Source organism: Cyprinodon tularosa, unplaced genomic scaffold (genome assembly GCF_016077235.1).
Source record: "Cyprinodon tularosa strain WSP-4 unplaced genomic scaffold, ASM1607723v1 ctg42, whole genome shotgun sequence".
Lineage (NCBI taxonomy): Eukaryota > Metazoa > Chordata > Actinopteri > Cyprinodontiformes > Cyprinodontidae > Cyprinodon > Cyprinodon tularosa.
The window spans coordinates 151,294-171,680 of record NW_024039141.1 but is presented as its reverse complement, the minus strand read 5'-3'; the positions used below and the strand labels follow the sequence as shown (position 1 = coordinate 171,680).

General features: G+C 36.5%; 1 protein-coding gene across 1 annotated transcript; it reads right to left on the bottom strand.

The window, feature by feature from the left end:
• Positions 1–1,526: 1,526 nt before the first annotated feature.
• gfpt2 (glutamine-fructose-6-phosphate transaminase 2) lies at positions 1,527–20,039 on the bottom strand. Its single transcript, XM_038299170.1, has 19 exons — positions 19,881–20,039; positions 18,865–18,972; positions 16,510–16,617; positions 16,188–16,313; positions 15,905–15,963; positions 14,738–14,872; positions 13,325–13,386; positions 11,736–11,815; positions 7,666–7,765; positions 7,369–7,532; positions 6,862–6,957; positions 6,579–6,676; positions 6,331–6,451; positions 5,959–6,116; positions 4,295–4,409; positions 4,042–4,169; positions 3,654–3,821; positions 3,393–3,554; positions 1,527–2,461 (listed from the first exon to the last, which is right to left on the bottom strand). The coding sequence occupies exons 1-19, from the start codon at positions 19,885–19,887 to the stop codon at positions 2,417–2,419; spliced, it is 2,040 nt and encodes a 679-aa protein (XP_038155098.1). The 5' UTR covers positions 19,888–20,039; the 3' UTR covers positions 1,527–2,416.
• Between the last annotated feature and the right edge of the window lie 348 nt (positions 20,040–20,387).

Here is a 20,387-nt window from a genome sequence, read left to right as displayed (position 1 = left end):
CTAGTAGTGTATATGAGAGCGTTCTAGTAGTGTATATGAGAGCTTTTTAATAGTGTATATGAAAGCTTTCTAGTAGTGTGTATGAAAGGTACAGTAAAGCTTTTCACCAGTTTATATGAACAGTTCTCACTACTTTGTATGAGAGCTTTTGAGTAGATTATATAAGAGGTCAATGTTTTCACTAGTTTATGTGAGAGCTTTTTACTAGTGTTTGTGTGAGGTTTTCAGTATATTATATGGAAGAGTATAATTTGATATGTGTATATGCAAGTTAATTCTGATTTATGTCCCTGGGGGCACCTCATACACGAGCATGGAGTTTGCATGTTCTCCCTGAGCATGCGTGGGTTCTCTCCGGGTACTCCGGCGTCCTCCCACAGTCCAAAAACATGACTGTTAGGTTGATTGGCTTCTCTAAATTCTCCTTAGGTGTGAGTCTGTGCATGAATGGTTGTTTGTCCTGTTTGTCTCTGTGTTGCCCTGCGATGGACTGGCTACCTTTCCAGGGTGGACTCTGCCTCTAGTCCATTGACTGCTGGAGATAGGCACCAGCACCCACTCGGGATGGATGGATGATGATGATGTTTTACTTTTGTTTTTTGTTGATTTCCTTAATCCAACTGGGTCAAGTCATAGTGCTAGACTAAAATTTCTACATACATCCCTTGTAACAGTAAAATCGTTTTTAAGGCAAGGAGAACAGTTTAAATTTTGTTTATTTCTTTGATAGCACATGTGTTCAGATCTCCCTACACCTTGGGCGATTGATTAGGGGGTGTGGTCCTTTGATTTTTAAGAAATAGGGGGGTACCCAACAGGCACTTGTGTGAGGAGCTTTGGAAAACGTTTCTTTTGACGTAATTTTCTAACTGGACAACAAATAGGAACGAAAACACAAGTGGGGCTCCTGGTGGCTTCTTGAAGATGCATCACAGTTAAAAAAAAAACAGCCAGCAGCGGCTCTGTTGGGGGATCAAAGTCGCTACAATAGTAGGGTAAATTTAAACTGCTTGGCAAAGACCCAAAATAACTATTTATCAATTGGTGACTATACATTTTCCTCTGCATTACAAAGTGTTCAATGTGGATATTAATTAAAAACTGAAAACTTTTGAGGCTACGGTACTTTAAACCCTTAAGGCAGGGACACTGGTATTTCAGCCTTTTTCTAGGTATGCTAAACTTAGGCTGGTGGTTCTTGAGTTCTTTCTGAACATCATGACCAATAACCTTCCATCAAAGAATAACAGGTTAGAGCAAATGGATTAAACTTCAATACAGTTGGATTTTATAGTAAGAAAATAACCCAAAACTCATAGAAATAATTTAGTGAATACTCATAGCAAGCAAAGGTTCGGCTTTTAAAAAGTTCTGAGCCAGTATTATATGCTCAACATGTATGAGCTCGGTTAAAAAGCCAAGTTTGATGCAGGATATCGGTCCATTTCAATGGTAACTATTAATTGTCCATCAGATGGTGATCAGTACTAGAAGAAAATAAAAAAGCAAATACAACTGAGCAGTTTAAAAATAATACTTCATTTCTTTATTGATTTGTAGTGCTTTTTTTAGCATGAAAAACAGACAATACAAAATACAAACATAAAGATATCAATCAAGTTTTCTGTTTCTCCCCTATAAATATAACAAAAAAGCAAAAAGAACATCTGTTATGTACAGATTGTCATTTATGAAACCCATAAAAATTATATATAATTAGTCTTCCCTTGAATACCACAGAGTATTCCCTATGCCAGTAAGAAGTATGTAAACCTTAAAAAGAACCTGGTTGCACACCTTCAGAACAGACTGTTTAAATTAAAATATAATAGTTTTATTAAGAAAATAAGATTATAGTTCACTGTTCTCCGAGGCCAGTAAAACCAAGAAATTCTAAAGAAATATCAAAATGAAAATTTTACAATGAAGAGTATAATGACCCTAACGAACGTTCAACATAGGAGAACAATTAATGACTTTGTCACAATGTACATTCATTAGCCAAGTATGTGGTCCATATTGCACAATTGTAAACACTTCAGTGTACCATTTCAGTTTTTTACTGTTCTTCGTGTAAAAAAAAACTTTTTGGCTCTACTGATAAAAAGAGGTACAGAAGATTTCTTTGGCTATGAGCATCTTCGAGAATGTTTCATGAGTTGTTCCAAAAAGCCACGGTCAGATTTCACATTTAAATTTTTCCGTGTGTGTTTATTTCATTGTACCGCTTAATCCCTTCTATACTCCGCAGCCTCTTCTTTAACTCACAGTATCATACACACACTCACATGCACAAGCTCCCCGGTCCCCATACCTCAACCCGACCCTGCCACACACACACAATGTTTGATTGCACAGTCGCTCTGTAAGTCACCCAAAGCCACCTGTCTTGTCTGCTGGGCTTTGTAAACTGTAACTACTCCACGGTCACAGACTTGGCCAAGTTTCTGGGGCAGTCAACCTGCAAATAAAAGGAGAGCAGAGGATACAGAGAATTAGAGGAGATCTTTCACCATGGCTGTACAACATATTGACAGAATCTGGACATCGGATCAGGAAAATATTGCATGTTTTCCTGACCTCAAGGTTAATTCTACTGTAGTAGATACTAGTTCAAACACAGCAGCAGGTATTTTTCTGGTTTACCAGCTTTGCTAATCTAGAATCTGAGTTAGCCTATTCTTCACAAAAAATATCATGATCTGTCGGACTGGATGGAGGGCTTCGGGGAACAGAAATTTTAAAGCTTTTCCACAGATTCAGGTCTAAACTTTGACTAGGCCAATCTAAATCATGAGCATTCTGTAATCAAAACAGTTCCATCGTAGTTCTGTCAGTACATTATGATAATTGCCGTGCAGAAAAGACAATCTTAGCCCCAATTTGAACTCTTTTGGAGTGGAAGTAAAGCGTCCCTCCAGCATGATGCTACCACCACTGTGTTTGAACTTGCGGGTTGAGTCTTGTGCATTAACATTTTGAATGTTAAACAAGAAATTTTTTATCAGTCTAATTTAACTCAAACCGCTTATTTTACTTGTTAGGTTTTAACCCAAATAGATGGACTAATACTAAACAAGTTCCTCTGAAGGGAATAGGTTTCCCTGCATTTTATTTATGGGTATCAAACTAGAGTGGACTAATACAATATCATTGAAAATTTAACCATGTTTTTTTCCCTCTACTCCATCAGTCTTTTGAGTTGTTTACATGATGAGTTGAATGAGGTAGTAGCAAAGCCAGTTTTTGATTTTTGTTTTGCTTACTTAATCCTGGTTCATTGACCTTATTTTCCATACATAAATCAAGAATGTCTACATCTGACTCCAAATGTCTCAATAAACATCTGATGTATGTCAAAGTTTTTGTGGATAAGAAAATATGTAACTTACGTCATATCCTCGAAGGACGGCCAAGTGGAAGGACAGCAGCTGTAGAGGGATGACACTGAGGATTCCCTGCAGACAATCCACTGTTTCTGGCAACTCAATGGTCTTATATGCATTTTTGATCACTTCTGAATCATCCTGAGAGCACAGAATAATGGGTCGGCCCTGTTGGAGAGAGAAACCAAGAGGTTGCACACCTTTCACATTGTGTATTATGGGCTAATTTCGATTAAAAGTATACTTTTGTTTGTTTTTATGGCCTACCGATCTGGCTGTGACCTGCTGCAAAGCATTCTGACACTTAGTGTAGCAGCCGTCCCGCATGAGGATCATGATGACTGGCATGTCCTTGTCGATGAGCGCCAGAGGACCGTGTTTCAGCTCTCCAGCCAGGATGCCTTCTGAGTGCATGTAGGTGATCTCCTTGATTTTCTACAACACAATAAGGTGAATAGAGTTATTGATATATCCTTATGATATTGCATAAATATGTGACTTTAAACTAATTTACTTTATTATTTGATCTGTTGCATTTTTCTTGTAAGGTGCATCATAAGACAATAATATATATGCAATTAATACATATATTGTTCATGCTTTTTAGGGAGATTTTATTTTAAGAAGCTCAGTACTGTAAAATGTTTTAACTCACCAGCGCCCCCTCAAGGCAAGTGGCATAGTTGTATCCTCGGCCCATCACCAAAAGTGACCTCTGCTGATACAGTTCATCGGCGATGGCCTTGATCTTGTCGTCCAATGAGAGCACTTTTCTTATCAGCTCTGTGAGAGTATTTTAAAGTGACTAGTGGTCAGACAGATATCTCATGGATTTAAGATCCACTTTTACACAGCTGTTGTGTTACAATATCCCCCACTGTGGCTAAAAACACTCGTCTACTACTGACCTGGTAGGTCCTTCAGGGCGTTAATGATGGACAGTCGTCTCGCTTGTAGTGAGAGTCTGTCCTCACTCAACATCAGGCTGAACATGATGAGGGACACAAACTGACTGGTGTAGGCCTAGAAGGGCAGCACACAGTGAATCCCCGTCAGGATCAGTGTATATAAACAGCATCAAACCACAAATGGTTCAGTATTCACAAGTGTTTTTTTTTTTAAACTTTATCATAAAATAACTGGCTTCTATATAAACAAGAACAATACATATTATTAAAATATGAGAATTAAGCTTTTGCTTCTAAGTATAAAATGTATCTTATGATGTAAGGACTTTTTCTTGGAGAAGTTGACTAAATAGATAATCTGCAGCCTTAGATAGAACTTTGCTTATGCTCATTTTATGCCTAAGTGTTGTAATCATTTCCAAATTTTAAAGATTCTTTTCACCCAGATATTAATTACATTTATAATACAGTTCGTATTCAATTAGTTGAAAAATGAGAACTAGATGCACAAGATGGGATTTATCATAGATCTGTCTTAATCCATGCAAAGTGAAAATTACTTTGCATGGATTAAGACAGAGATTCACTCCTGCTGATATTTGGATAAATGTTTTTCGTTGCCATTGTCAAGGTCTTTGTTTTACTCTGGTGTGAGTGAGTCTAGTTTTTATAATGAAAAACAGTAAAGTTAATCTAAAACGAGTAATTTACTAATGTGCAGTGCAGGGGCCAGTCCTTGCATTTCATATTAAGTGCTGAGGTTGGGGTCAAGCCATAGTCTGCTTTATCTATTCCGACAGTTTTGATTTGTGTTTGGGATAATATAATTCAGGCAGGTTTTCAGCATCTTATTGTTGCTTGAGGTGAAGCAATCTAGTTCCCACAGCATGATGCTGCCATCACTATGGCTGACTGTTGTCCTTTGTTCTTAGAATCAAAAGAAAATTATTGATTCTACCAAACATGGATCGTGTCAATTATCTAAACAGCTCAATCTTTGTCTAATCTGACCATGAAACTTTTCTCCAGGAGACATTAGGTCTTTTGTAATTGGGTAGCTGTAAACTTGCCATGGGCTTCAAAGCATCAAATAAACATCTTTTTTTCCTGGCCAGTAACGAGACAGTTATTGTTATTGTAAGATATCCACCATCTATTCTCCTGTTTATGACCATTTTGATTTTTATTGATGGTTTCTGAACATCTAAAAGAATTTTCCTTTTTTTTTTTTTTTGGGTAAAATGATTGTTTCAACTTGATAGCAGTGCTATAAAGGTAAAGTTATGCCAGGACGATGCTTTTGGTTAGAAAAAGAATAACTTACAAAGGGACATTTAGGCAGATAATAATGGGGAAGTAAGCATACATTTGGAGTCTATGTAAAATGGCTTACTGTGAGAAAATCAACCATGTGCACCAGTTCTTATTTAGAAAAATCGTATCTTTTTCGAGAAAAATTGTTTAAGTAAATTGTTAAAAGCCTAGAGCTTAATTTTGTATGTAGACCTTTGATTGACACTGTTTGTGCTCCTATTTAATATCATTCTAATACAAACATCCAGTATCACCTCCTCTGTTCTATATAAAACCTAAAAACATGTTCATAAACTGCAACTGTTTGAGCAATGATGAAATCAACACTGATTATGCAGTGAAGTGTATACCTTGGTACTAGCCACTCCTATCTCCGGTCCAGCATTGATGTGGACCCCACAGTCAGTCTCTCTGCAAATGGAGCTCCCCACAGTGTTGGTGATGCCCACTGTTAGAGCCCCGCGTTCCTTGCAGTATCGCAGGGCCATCAGGGTGTCTGCTGTCTCCCCTAAAGGACCAGAGAGAGTGAAACCTTATGCTTATAATGTGTAATTATAGCACAATAAGGTCAAGCTTAAAGGAGCTCTTGGCCTGAGATTGTTGACAACTTTAATATGAGAGGTGAGAAGTTGGTATTTAAAGATTTTTTTAGCCCCAGGAGCCTTAGAGATAGATAGAAAAAAAAAAAAACATGTGCTCCGATGCTTCTGGATTTATGTTACCTGACTGGCTGATGAAGAAACAAACATCGTCCCTGAAGACTGGGGTACTGCGGTCTAGGAAGTCACTGGCCAGCTCCACCATGACAGGTAATTCAGTCAGCTCCTCCAGGATCTGTCTGGTCTGAGCAGAAGAAATAAGAAAAAAGTGTCACAACCTGTGCCTTTGGAAATTTCTAAATTCAAGCATTATTTATCATGAACTCTAAAATTTAAAAAAAGTTTTGTTAAAGTGAACGGGTTCTGCTTACAGCAACTGCAGCATGGAAACTGGTGCCGCAGCCAATCATGATTAACCGTCTGCAGCGTTTGATCTCCTTCAGGTGGTCTTTCAGGCCTCCAAGAATCACTTAAAAAATAAATGATAGAGAGAGAGTTTTATTTAATAAACCAGTCTACCTTTTTAGTTTAGTTTTATATCTACAACAAAATAAAAAGTCACTATATTGCAAACTGATATAAAATGGTTATTCTGCTAAGATAGCATACAATGATTAAAAAACGGAGATTTAAAGTAGGAAAACCTGCAATCACCTTTATTAGTGTCAAAACAAATCCGGCCCCTCATGGTGTTAACAACTGACTCTGGCTGCTCAAAGATCTCCTTCTGCATAAAGGCTTCAAAGTTTCCTGCAAAGAGGAAGAAGACATTTTGATAAAACATAAGAAAATATATACACTACTGCCAAAAGTAATGTGACACAATTCTAAATAACAATATCAGGCATCTAGACATGCAAATTGGTTCCTCTAGAATCGATGTAATAGAGTATATGTCAGTGTATAGGCAAAGATCTTAAAAATGTGACCTAATTTCTCTAGATGTGTATTCTGGATTGTTTAATTGCAAAGCTTTCACCTATTCAGCCAGCAGAGGGCGGCAGAGCAAATATCTACTTTTTAGATGTGGTTCAATAGTGCAGGGAGCTACATAAATGAACTGATTTAATATTGTTTCCCTCCAGTGAAGCTGCTTTAAATTTAATTGAAATGAAAGCAGTTAACTATATAAAAAAAACAGCCCTTGTACAGTTTCCCAACCTTTCATGATCTGCTGCATCTCCATCTGTAACGTCTGAATCGCTCTCACTGGATCGTCACCAGCTTGCCGATTTAACCTGTGAATTGAGAGCGCTCCTCCCTTGACGACTGCAATGTCATCATCCTCCAGGTACAACACCTTGTTAGTGTGCTCAATGATGGCGCTGTGAATGCAGAAAAAAAAAAACAGGCAGGGTGCAAATAAATACAAAGAGCACAAGAAGCTAAATAGATGTGGCTGATTAAAGGTGAATATCATGGCTCCATGCTTAATTGACAAAAGAATCACTTCCTTACCTGGCATCAGAGGCGAAATAGTACTCCACTGCCTTGCCTTCTCCATTGGAGTTGGAGGAGTTGTGGCTGTTCTTCTCCTCAATCTCCTCCCTTAAGTGACCTAAAGTTTAAAGTCAACAAATTTTATTTATACATTTAAGAATATATATATATATATATATATATATATATATATATATATATATATATATATATATATATATATATATATATATATATATATATATATATATATATATATATGATTAAATGTCCAGTTTCAATGCAAAGGACAAACATTGTTATCGGATATCCAAACCACCTTTTCTACAATCCAACAGACAAGAAGGCTAGAAACTATCTCCTTCTTTTTATGCTTCTATTATTCAAAGACGATGCATTGTCTAGCTAATGTCCAATCATTTAAGTTTAAGTTACACCGACTGATACTGTAGAAACATGCAGTATGAGGCTGAGTCAGATGCTTCATGCTATGAAAAGATTTTTCCCATATTTTCAACAAGGCAGAGATCTTCTAGTTCAGACTGAGCCCATTGGAGTGGAAGATATTAAAACTAATTTTCTTTTCACTTTAAATGAGCAAGTGATTGCTCAACATCATTCCCGCACTTTTTGCCCATCGTTTAGTGGCCAGGGCAGCTGTTCTGGCCTGGTCGGTCAGACCACCTCGATTTTCTCATGAAAAATAACGCTAAGAGTCTCAAACAGGGCTGCCACAGGGGGACACTGGGCCATCCGCAAAGCTATAATGTAGTAAAACCTACATAGCATTTTAAATAAAGTTATTAATTAAATATTATCACTGATACCATAAAAAGATAAGGGGCCAATATAAGGTCCAGGATGAGACACTGTGCTATAATTTTAATCCTACAAATTAAGTACTAAAGACTCAGTGAAGCCAAATTATCGGTACTTATTGGAGGACTTACTGTGCAGTAACATGTTTTTTAATTATTTATGATGGGAATAATGACAAAAAGTAGATTGCAGTATAACAGAACAGATTCATGAGAGAAGGAACATATTTCTAGAATTAATGTTATTAATATGTTTCTAAAGCTCTAATCATTAATAAAGGTAAATAAATATAACACTTGGGTAAAATAAAGGAAAAAATTCTGCTTCTTGGTTTCTCTGAGTTTAAAAACATCTTTTGTAAGTTCAAATAAAAAGAAAAAAAAACACCTTTTTTTCTCTATGCGTTTATTGTTCACATCTTACTTGTTCTTTTCCTTCTCTACATTCCTTACCCATGAATGCCACCTTGTGGCATGGGGTGAATATTTGCACGCCTATTATAGCTTTGTCTACTTCAGGTGGTTTCATCTTCACGCTTTTTATGTGCTCATACCTCATTTAGGGATTTAGCCTTAAGCACAACCTGCATCTAGAACTGAACACACCGAGGGCGAGGCCACTAAGTGAAAACTCGCTCTGGACAAATATGCAAATTCTTTACAAGATGCTGGAGGCACATTTTTTTTTTTATTCATTGGCTATGATGCATCATAGTAAAATGTTGCTTTATTATCTGGTTCCCGATCAGGGAGACTTAGACATCAAAAGGGAGACGTAAAGGAGGGTTCCTTTACAAAAGTTTGCCTGGGGCCCCAATACGGAAAGGCTCGCCTCTGAACGATGAACTGAACCACTTCAGCGTACTAGATTCCATATAATCAGAGATATTTTTAGTAAAAGGCAGCCTCCGTCTCATCTTTCTATTTTTAGTCATCATCTCCACCCAAAGAAACACAACCTGTCTTCCCCATAAGTAGATTATAACTATTTTATTTAATGAATTATTTTTAAGTACACTTACAAAACAGTTAACCAGAATTATATAATTTGCTTAAAACGATAATGGTGTTAAACAAACAATGGGGCAGGCAGACTGTTGTAAACACTTTCCACATATGCAGACCATTATATTCAGAATAGGCAGGTTCAGAATAGGCAGGGGCCAATTAAAATGATCGAGTAAAGTTTCAACGTTATAGTCTCAAAACCAAGTTAAATCTTCCATCATTCCCATCCTATCATCACTATAAGTTTAAAATCGTTTTAACTTCAAATTTTTAGGTTAAATGATTCAGGAAACTTTGAATTAACTTAAGTTTTCTGTGGCTGAGCGGAGCAGAGAGTAGAGCAGAATTGTCCCTCCCCTGGCTGAAATAAAGATCCCACTTTGCCTATGCCTACAAGACAAATGAGGCTGTCTTTACATCGCTAATCGCAATAAAAAAAAAACATTATTATGAATCAGCTTTTAGACTACAGCTGGAAATCTACAATCATCATGTGTTTTTGTTGATGATTGTAATTTTTTAATAAGACATGACAACAAACTAACCAGCTATCATAACCTAGGTGTACTTCTGAACTACTCCTGAACAAGTGGAGTGAAAAATGTATAATATTCTGAACAATGAGCAAATGTACTTAAATATACAGTTATATATTTTTCCTTAGCGTTATCAGTCAAACTAACCGAAACATTATAGTAGATATTAGACCTAATATTTGTGTAAATGTCATATAGATTAATATGTTTATTTACCAATCAATTAATTTTGGACACTTTTCAGTTTAGAAAAAAACAGATAATTAAGTTAAGGTGGTATTTTTATTCTGGGTTATTACAGAATTCCTTAATTGGATCTAAAGGTAATATGCTTTCTTTAAGCTGAACTTAATTATTAAAGTTAAAGATGGAACAGTTTACACAGAAATGTTTAACAGTAATTCCTTAAGAGAAAATCTTTCTAGAAAGATTCTGTGATACAATGCCATTGTGCAATAATTACCAGTGAACTAAAACATCCCATGATACATCAACACAAGGCCTTTTGGCAGACTGTGTGAGTTTGTTATGTTTGGCTGCAACAGAAAAACCCAGAAAAATAGGAAAACAGTCCAGAGTTAGCTGCTTAAGTTCTTGTGTATGAGATCAAGTTAAGTTATTTGATTTCATTGATGTGTTTAATAAAGTTTTGTTGAAACAAATTAAAATCTAATACCAGTTTCTAAGGCAAGCTCTTAAGCATGGAAGCTGACAGTATCATGACCACAACAAGGAAGGTAAGTGAGCTGCTGCTGCAGAGATGTCTGTGCGGTTGTGCAGCCTGAGTTCTGGCAATGACTTAAAATTCTGCATCCCTGCTCAGGCCACAGACGCCTTAAAAGCAATCAAATACGCATCCGATTTAGTACCATTAAATATCACATTAGCAGAATAACCTAACAATTATTGCAGTACAGTCAGTCCTTTGTAATATAAATATTGCTCAAACTGATGTAATGTTGATTACACAGTCTTAAAGAGAGCAAATAACTATGAACCCTGTGTGCATTATCTATTAATGTTACTATATTAACTCAACAAGGTTGCGTACATTAACAGTAAAGTATTTGTATTATTTTCACATAACAGAATTTATATTATCATGGGAATCACAGAAATGGGAAAACACAATTTAAACAGAATACAGATTTTTATTTTATTCGTCTCATATCTATAACTTGTATTTTTTTCCTTCTAACATGTGTACTTTATTTTTTTTCTGTCAGCAACTTTGCTGTTTAGATATTGTGAGCTTTTTACTGACGGACAAAAAAATAGCAATTCTATTATCTTCTATTCTATTGTTAAGTTTATCATAGTTTACATGAAGTACATTAAGATTTTACTGTTTTGACCCCCTTTGATGATTGAATGTATTAAAAAGGATTAGTAAGTCATTAAATATAAATAAATGAATGAAAAATGTTGAAATTCAGTTTTACAATAATGGTATAATTTCCTATTTTAATTTTGATCTATTTAAAATCAATATTTTGTCTTTTCTTTGAGTGAAAGAGAATATTTACAAATGAAACTTATTTAAAATTTGGAAATTTCCGATTAAATTGCAGTAATCTAAATCAGAATTGCACCTTTGTTGATTTGTTGCCATATGTATATTTATAATTGTTAAATCAGGTGATGACTTTAAGCTCCAGCTCTTTGATGGAACTGAGGATGCAACGGAGGAAGACGGCAGTGGCAAAAAAACAGGAACAGAGCTCACCACTGTTGTACTGCACAGCGATGTGCTCGGCTGGCGGCTCGTGTTCGCTTCGCACTCCAATGAGCAGCGGACTTCCTCTCCTGCCGAGAGAAGGAGAAAGCAGGCAGAGCGGAAGAGAGGGAGACAAAAAGATGTGCTTTATGAAGAATGGTTTGGCTTTTTAGACATAAAACAATGACAACTATAATCAGACACATACTTTTTCATTAAATAATTTGTACCAAAAAGAAATGCAGTTATGAACTTGACAGATATAATTTATTCCATTTTAACATATCAACTAATCCAAAAAATGTCTGAAACATTTTAGAAGTAAAAGCTTCCTGGAGTTTTTAACATGCGTATCTTCCAGGAAATCTCCTGCTGGCACATTAGATCCTGCTTCAGATACTCATGTAAATAATGGTGAGTTTTAGAGTAAATAACCATCTATTATAAACCTCAGTTCACTTTAAAAGTTCATAAAACATTATTTAGTTCTCTTTTGGACTCAAGACATCACTTCTAGCATCAGGTACCAACACAGTTTATCTACATTTGCTGTAGCCTTAAAACAGTCTGACTGTGAAACAGCGATTTACATGCCAGTTTAACATCTGCAGCCTCTCCTTTCTCTTTGTCTTACTTTCATACAGATCAGCCTATGCTGTGTACAGTTCTCCCCTTGGGCCACATTGACACACAAACTTTGATCTTTCCAAAGGGTGTGGGGTTTGACAAGAGAGGCTTTTAAACAGAAACATGCGTTTAGGAGACAAATTGTTTGCAGGTTGAAGATTACAAACTGCGCATACATCATGTTCTCAACAGCCTCAGCACGTTTTATTGTATTTATTTCAAATGTCAGCTGGAAAGAATAAAAAAAGTGAATTTAGACGTAATTTAAATAGATGACAAAGACATTGATGGTTGGTCAGAGAGAGGAAGGCGGTGGCTGATTCTTTATAACACATCATTCCTTCCCTTCTCTTCTTCTGCAGGCTAAACGAACTTATTTCAGAAAGATTTTGGTTTATCCAGCAGGTGAGCCAGCAAGCTCAGCTGTTTGCATAAACCACAGCTTCGACCCAACCTACCTCCATTTATCTTCTTGCAAGTCTTTCCGTGTAGCTCTTTCTTTTGCCCTGATCATTGACCCAGGAAATGCATTGCGCAAAATAAAATTGAAGAATTAATTAATATAGTCTTGTTTTTTTACTCTAGCACGAGTCTTTGCCAAAGCTGAAGGAGGAAACGCTGTAGTCTTTCTGTTAATGAGTCAGAAAGGGGGGCGTTGGCCCCACAGCCTCCACAGGGAGGAGGCCCACGAGGGAGGCAGGCAGTCTGAATCAAATGCAGAATGCACTAACTCACACCATAGCACGGGAATTTACTCACATGACCACAGCTGCCCATTACTGGAAGGAAAAGAGCCTTCCACAGTCATGCTATAATTAATAGATTTGTCTGCTAATCAGTCTGGAGATTGCTTCATTGTGTTAATAACAGTTATGACTTATCTGATCTGATCCTGTGTAATGGGGCAGATAGCTGATATTTGAAGCATAATGGAAATGAGATCTTGGACACGTCACTGAATGCTGACTAACCTGGTGGACACAGCCTCTCCAGGGTAATGACGGCTTTTGAACACCAGAGCGAAGGCACCCTCCTAAAAAACACATAGAGACAAAGGTTGTTATAACTTCCTGAAAAATCATGAAATGACACATTTGAATTGAGAAAGCTTCCTGGAGAGGTGGCGAAACGTCTTCAAATCTTGGAAACCAAATCCAGTGGATATTTTTTATTTTTTTTATTTTTACGGAATGACTATTACCTGGATGACTGAGAATCTTCATCAGCATAAAATGACTGTGTGACTGTGTATTATGACAACGTAATTACAGGTGCCACTCTTTGAAATATATAAGAAAAAAAAAACATTGTGCCTTTTTTTTAAATTATCAATACAGTTCCTATGTGGGGATTCTCAAGGTCCTGTCTTAGGACCATGTTTATTCATTATCTAAGCTTTTTCTCTCACTTAGATTATAAATTGCTGCATTTTATTTCCATATTCATGCTGATGATTAAAACTTTCTATAAGGAGGAAAATCTCTAAAATCTCAGATGTTTAAAAACTTTTTTTTTTCAAACCTTGACTAAAAACAATCATCTAGTTGTGCACGTTTTTAAAAAGAAAAAAGAAATTTGTCAAATCTTCAATCGTACCTCAACTATTATTTTTTGCATCATCCTAAGGTTATTTTTAATATAAAGGTTAAATTGATTAGTTTTTTTTTGGTGGTTAAATGATGTAGTGGGTTAGGGAGGCCTGGGAATATTTGGGTTATGAAGGGAGAGACTAAAAGGAATAGGAGCTGTATTGTATAACATCAGCTATGTTTCGAAAGTGCTGGCCGCACAGCTGCCTGTGGCGCTTACTGGAAACAGAGCTGGCTGAGTGTGAGAGTGTGGTAGGGAGAAGAGGGGGTGTGAGTGCGTATAGCAGAGAGTCAGAAAGTAAAAGAAGGGAGTCACTAGTCTAGGAGCTGGACTATCTGGTTTCCATTACTCCAAGTCAAAAAATGCACGTTTTACTTGAGCTTCATCTGCAGCGTGAAAAAAGGCTTTTAAACATTACTCAACCGATGGAAAAAAAAAAGTCTGCTTCATCTCACCCAAAAAACATCCGATTGTGTGAGTAATGATGTCACGTGTGACGCTGTTGGGACCGCTTCCATGGAGACAGTTTTACACAATAATGTTTCGTTCGAAAAGGAACCTTATTGCTGTTTCATGCAGTTTTAAAAGAATACATGCTTTTTTTAATGCTCTATAAATGTGTGGGTCAAGGACGAGGTTAATCACACAGCAACTAGCTGTCCTTAAAAGTTTCCATCACTTCAGTAGAAGAGGCCAGCTAAGGGTTCCTGCTTCCACAGCTAATAAAGCAGAATGTCTCCTACTGTGTATGTTGGTGTGGAGGGAGTTTGTGTCTTGCTGTGTGAGCAGCTCACCAGTTGTTGGATGACTCTCTCCACCAGCTTGGAGAAGGTGATGCTGTCGTTCTCTTGATTGTCATAAAGGTATTTGATTAGTTTGGGGATCACCTCTGTGTCTGTTTCTGACTCAAACTCGTATCCTTTGTTGATCTGAGGAAAAAGGAAAAAATAAGGTTTATAAATAAAACAGGCAAACAGAACCTGAAAATCTGGTTGCTTTTTCCTAGCAAACTTTTTTTCCCCAGTTAGTTAAGAGTCAATAAATTGTTTTGTTTTTTCCAAAATAAGCTAGGGTTATATTTAATTTTAAAGGAAAATAACTAACATTTACACATTTCTCCAAATTCACAGAAGAAAAGGGAGTTTGTGCTAATTAAAATAAAACATTTGAATTTGAATATAAGTGCCCTAAGTTTAACCTAGGAGTGTCTGACATATTTATCCCTTTTAACTTTTGTTGTATTTTATCAACTCATGTGAATTTTATGATAAACCAGCACAAAGTAATTTAAGATTTGTATGTCAAAAAAAGGATATATATATATATATATATATATATATATATATATATATATATATAGAAAGAGAGAGAGAGAGAGAGAGAGAGAGAGAGAGAGAGAGAGAGAGATTTCAAGAAATGTTATTGAAATGTCTTAAACTTTGTGTTAGTGGATATAGTATAAGAGATACAATAAAGTAACACCTTGATACTATTGCTGAAGTATAAGTAGTATTATTTAATCTGACATGTATACTGTGGTAGCTGAAGATCAGAATATGGGCTTTCTTTAAAAATCTTGTGTTTTTAACATGAGATAAGGTAAACCAGTTCAAGGGATTGGAATATTTTTGGAAAGCAATATAACCTACAAGCCACATAAAACAAGTTTAACTGCTCGTACTTCATAACTAATATCATCAGTTTAGCAATAAATGTTCTGATTATTATAGAAGGATGACAGCTGATCTGGTGTTATAGTTGTTCATCCTGAACTCGAGTGTGAGGAGAATAGGACACGTGAGCAGGTTATTTCGTCTTCATATATTACTGAAACAGATCATTAGAAAAAGCTTTTCTTTGGCATAATAAAGCCTCCGGGAGAAATGCGACCTTTGTCATGGAGGGTGGGTCTAGTTATAGCTTAGACCTGTTTCTGCAAAGAAATAATTAGGACAACTCACCAGGTACTTCTTCAGCTCTTTGTAGTTGGTTATGATGCCATTGTGGATGACGACAAACTCTAAAAAAAACCCAAACATAAAGAGAATCTAAGGGGCATGCCTGACAAATCTTTAAAGAAAACAAACAAAACAAAAATGGCTCTTTTGCAAATTCATAATGTAAAACCAGACTTAAACCAGACTTAAGCGAGACGTGCAACAAGTTAGTTTTGAAACAGATGGGTGTGAAGTTAAGCTCTTGTACTTATGGGATTATTGGTCAGGTTAGGAAAGAAGTTATTACCATTGTTCTTGTCAGAGCGATGGGGATGGCTGTTGAGTGCACTTGGTTCTCCGTGCGTAGCCCAGCGCGTGTGGGCCAGGCCAAAGTGTGTGGACAGAGTCTCGTCCAGGTCAACCGTGTCTTTTTCTACACACAAAAAAAAAACATTGAAAAAATATGCAACATAAAAATCAGCATCTTAAGTTAAGAAGTAAATGAAATAAAAATAAACCCAGGATGATGAGCTTAGAAGTCAGTTGTTTCCAATATGCAAAAACTTGTTCTCTCTCACCACAGTAATTATGTATTTGCAAGAAAAAAGCTCAAAAACACATGAACTCACGGTAGATCTCCTCATCCAGAGCCTTCACCTTGCCCTTCTTCTTGATTAGACAGATACTGTTGTTGTTGAGGTCCTGTGTTGTCTTGTTTGGGCCGTCCACAGCGACGCCTATGGACAAGAAAACCATCAAACATTGAATTAAATTCCCTGGAATCACTTATAAATACTTTTCAGGCACATTTACTCCTTTCTGGACAAATCTAACTTGTTTAGCGAACCACATTCCCAATACATGTCTTACTCACAGTGAGAAGAAAACATGTAAACAATGGGGTTGGGTTCAAGGTGGAGTGCGTTTGCGTCTATGCTAATGTAGCACATCCTGCTCAAATAGGATGGACAAACAAAAGGGATGGGTGGGTCATTTTGGAGCTTGTATAACATGCATGTTATTGAGGGCTCTTAGTTACACTTTTTAATTGATTATACTATTATGTTGTTACCACAATTTATAATTATTGTGCTTTTTTATTTTAAACTAGGGAATATCTAAAAAATCTTCAAAACAAAATGTTTACTGAGAGAAAGACTTGGAGTAAAAGAAAAGGTTAAACTCTGAAATCTAGATCGAGAGATTTGCCCATTCAGGCTGTGTGAATAAAAGCCATTACAAACGGTTCTGCCTGTTCAACCAGTTTTGTCACGGTTTATATTAACTGTAGCATCCGTTTTCCTGAAGAGCTTTTCAACTCATACCCTTATAAAGGGTTGGGTAACATAACCTGTCTACCAACACTCTCCTTTGGCAGAGTCAAATGTTTGGACATAACTTCTTAGTTTCTGAAGCTGTCAGTTAGCCAAGATTTTACTGTCACTGAGCATGTTTCAAGAAATAGTTCCGTAAAAAAAAAAAAAAAAAAGCAACTGCTTTAAAGTTATCATAACTGTAAAGTGACTTAACCTGCAAGCTTACTGGTTTTATGGAGCAAAGTGACTTGAGCTAAAGCTGCCTTCTGTGCAATGTAGTCTTCTAAGCTGATATCCATAATCAAAGCCGGAGCTCCCTGAATAGAAGAAGAGCTGTGACCATGAAAGTACTGACTCCAGGTAAGTAGCTACGTACGTATTTACTATTTACTTTACTTTCTTAAAAGAACAAAACCCTTTGCATTTGGAATCCCGCCTCTTTTTGTTCACCTCATTACTTTGGTTGTATTCTCTGTCAAATTTCCATGCAAAGCAGGAGGAAGCCCTGTGACGTGTATGAGCAGTGGCGGTTCTAGAGCAAAAAAAAAACTAGGGGGCCCATGGGGAGCACAAAAAAGCATGCAACAAAAAACAGGGAAATGGTTTTTTTATTTTAAATACATTAAGAAAACTGCAGAACCAATTGCCAATTTTAATTAGTTCAAATAAATATTTTATGTAATTTTGGTTTAAAAATGTTACTTTTTAAGATAAAAACAAGAACTTTAATGATTAGTTCCTAAAAACATATATTAAAAGATAAAATAAAACAATTCTTTAGAACATTAGCTTAATGTACATTAATAGTTAATCAGAATTTGACTTATTTTAACGGGAAATTACAAACTTGAATCAAATCAAAATTAGAACTTAAGTATAACTGATTAATATAGCTATAACAAATTAAACTATTTTTACAGTTTTGTTCAAAATAACATTTAGAAGAAACTGTGATCCTATCTCAGTATGACTGAAGCTATCAGATTAATTTTTAAATAATAATTTAAACAGACTTGTAAAGAAAAAGATGAAATCCAAAAGGGAGCCATCAGTCCCCATGTGTGTTTTAACACACATCATTAGATTATTTTTATCTGGAGGAGCAAGTGACAGCAGATAGACAAAGATATATAGAGAGACAAAACAGTGAAAGCTATGAGTGGTAAGTTATAGTAACTATTACTGTACACATGACTATTAAATACGTTTTGCTGAGTTATTTCAATCAGGCTAATTTTAAATTATTCTATATGCTGTATAGGGCACTGATTACCATTTTTATATTTTGCAGAAGTAGTTTGCTGCACCTTTGGTTTTAACTAAAAAAAGTGAATTTTACTCTCAGCTTGTGCCTAAAAAATACTAACTTCACACAGTAAGGACGTTTAATGTCTGCCAAAATTGTTGATCATTGTTAGTTTAAACATCTAATATCAGGTAAAACAAGACTGTCAGCTTTTCACCACTGTGAAGATGTATCCTTTCTTTTTACTATGATACTATAGGTGGACATCTTCCTAAAACTGGACCATTACTGATAACTTTACAGAATACTTCATGCACTCCAGAATTTGACTAAATATTTTCATAAGTAATTTCTCCAAAGTTTTGCATACATGTTTTTCTTTGTGAATGTGTCTGTGTGTGCATAAGGTCTGAGCGTCTCACCTGCTGAATCGTATCCTCTGTACTCCAGCCTCTGCAGACCCTTCACCAGCGTCTCAAATATCTCTTTTCGGGTGCGTGGCACTTGGTAGTTCAGGTAAGCAAAGATCCCTTTTAATCAGAGAGAGAACTAGGAATATAACTCAAATCTTACTTACAAAGTAGGCCTACAGTTCTCCCCCCCCCCCCCCCAATCATCTTCATCTTATAAATTATATTAATGATTGTTATTTTTAAACACTTTACAAGAATGTAAATAATCCAGTGTATTTTTTTTTTCTCCAGATTTGTGCCCTCCTCCATCTAAAACTGTGGCCACCTTTCAATCTCCACATTTATTTTTCTTAATGAATGAAAAGCCTCGTTTTCACTACAATCAGATAGTATTTTCCTTAAAAAATGTGTGAATGGGGTTTGTGTACGTGTGTGAGCAGGATTGTTTTCAGCCAGGCTGGCGCACAGCTTTGACAGGACGCGTGTTGCGCGCAGTACTGGAGCAGCCAGTAAAGCAGGGTGCGGTAAAACCTCTCATATATACCCGCTCTTTCCTTTTTTCATAAATAAGGTGAGGCTGGCGAATAGTTAAAGATTTACTTTGGGTTGTATATCTGGGTTTTGTTGTAAAAGCAGACATGCCCGTTTTTACAACATGTGGACTCTTGCCAATAAGTAGGAAAAAAAGTTAATGTTGGTTCTTTAAGTCATCTCCAAACAGAATCAATCAGCTGCAGCTTCCTTGTCCTTACTTTCCCTGTCAAAGGGACACTGACACGTAGCAGCTGTGCGTAAAAAAACATCTACGCGTAAAGCTCGACGCGCAAAGATCGGATATATAGATATTTACCTAAACCATTTTAAAGTAATTTGCTTTTCCTATAATCAGATCCACAAAGAAGCAACAACTTCTGATTTATTTTTGACCATTTGTTGGTATCTTCATAAACGGCTCCTGCGCGCAAAGGGCTTCTTGAAAGTGAAAACCAGAAGAACAAATCGGTGCCATTTAGAGGCAATCTTACCGCACATGATTCAAGATGTTCTGCTCTCCGCTTGACTCGTTTCTAAAGGAGAATGGATTTTTGGTTTCCAGGAAGAAGGGATGTTTATGGTCTCCTTGCGGTGAAGTTTCGGATGAAGCGCTCAATCTCTCCCCTTTTCCATTTAAATGCTGTTTCTCTCACAGAGCAGCTGGCCCGCCTCCTCCTCCTCCCTCTCCCTCCTCCCTCCCCATGGCCACTCTGCTCTCAGGTGATCCAGAACTCACCTGTATGGCATGAATGACTTTTTCATATTTGGATTCTTTGTTGTCTCAAAATAAACGCAAGGCCATTGATCAAAACGAGGAATTTCATTTGATGCGGGTTTCGTTTTTACAGTAGAACTTGGCGATGGAAGGAGTAATTCCCAATCTAGATTTTTGGCTTATTCTATCATACTCGTTTCCTTGTTCCTGCTGCGTTATCGTTTATCAAAAAAGGGTAGAGTACCGAAAAATAAAAAAATAAAATAAGGCTAATAATTTTTTT

Excerpts from the sequence above, each read along its gene's own strand:
- gfpt2 (XM_038299170.1), bottom strand. Across the intron at positions 16,618-18,864 it reads CAGAGGATACGATTCAGCAG|GCGTCGCTGTGGACGGCCCA; the intron begins GTGAGACGCTCA and ends TCTTGTCCATAG. Across the intron at positions 13,387-14,737 it reads AGAGAGTCATCCAACAACTG|GAGGGTGCCTTCGCTCTGGT; the intron begins GTGAGCTGCTCA and ends TGTGTTTTTTAG.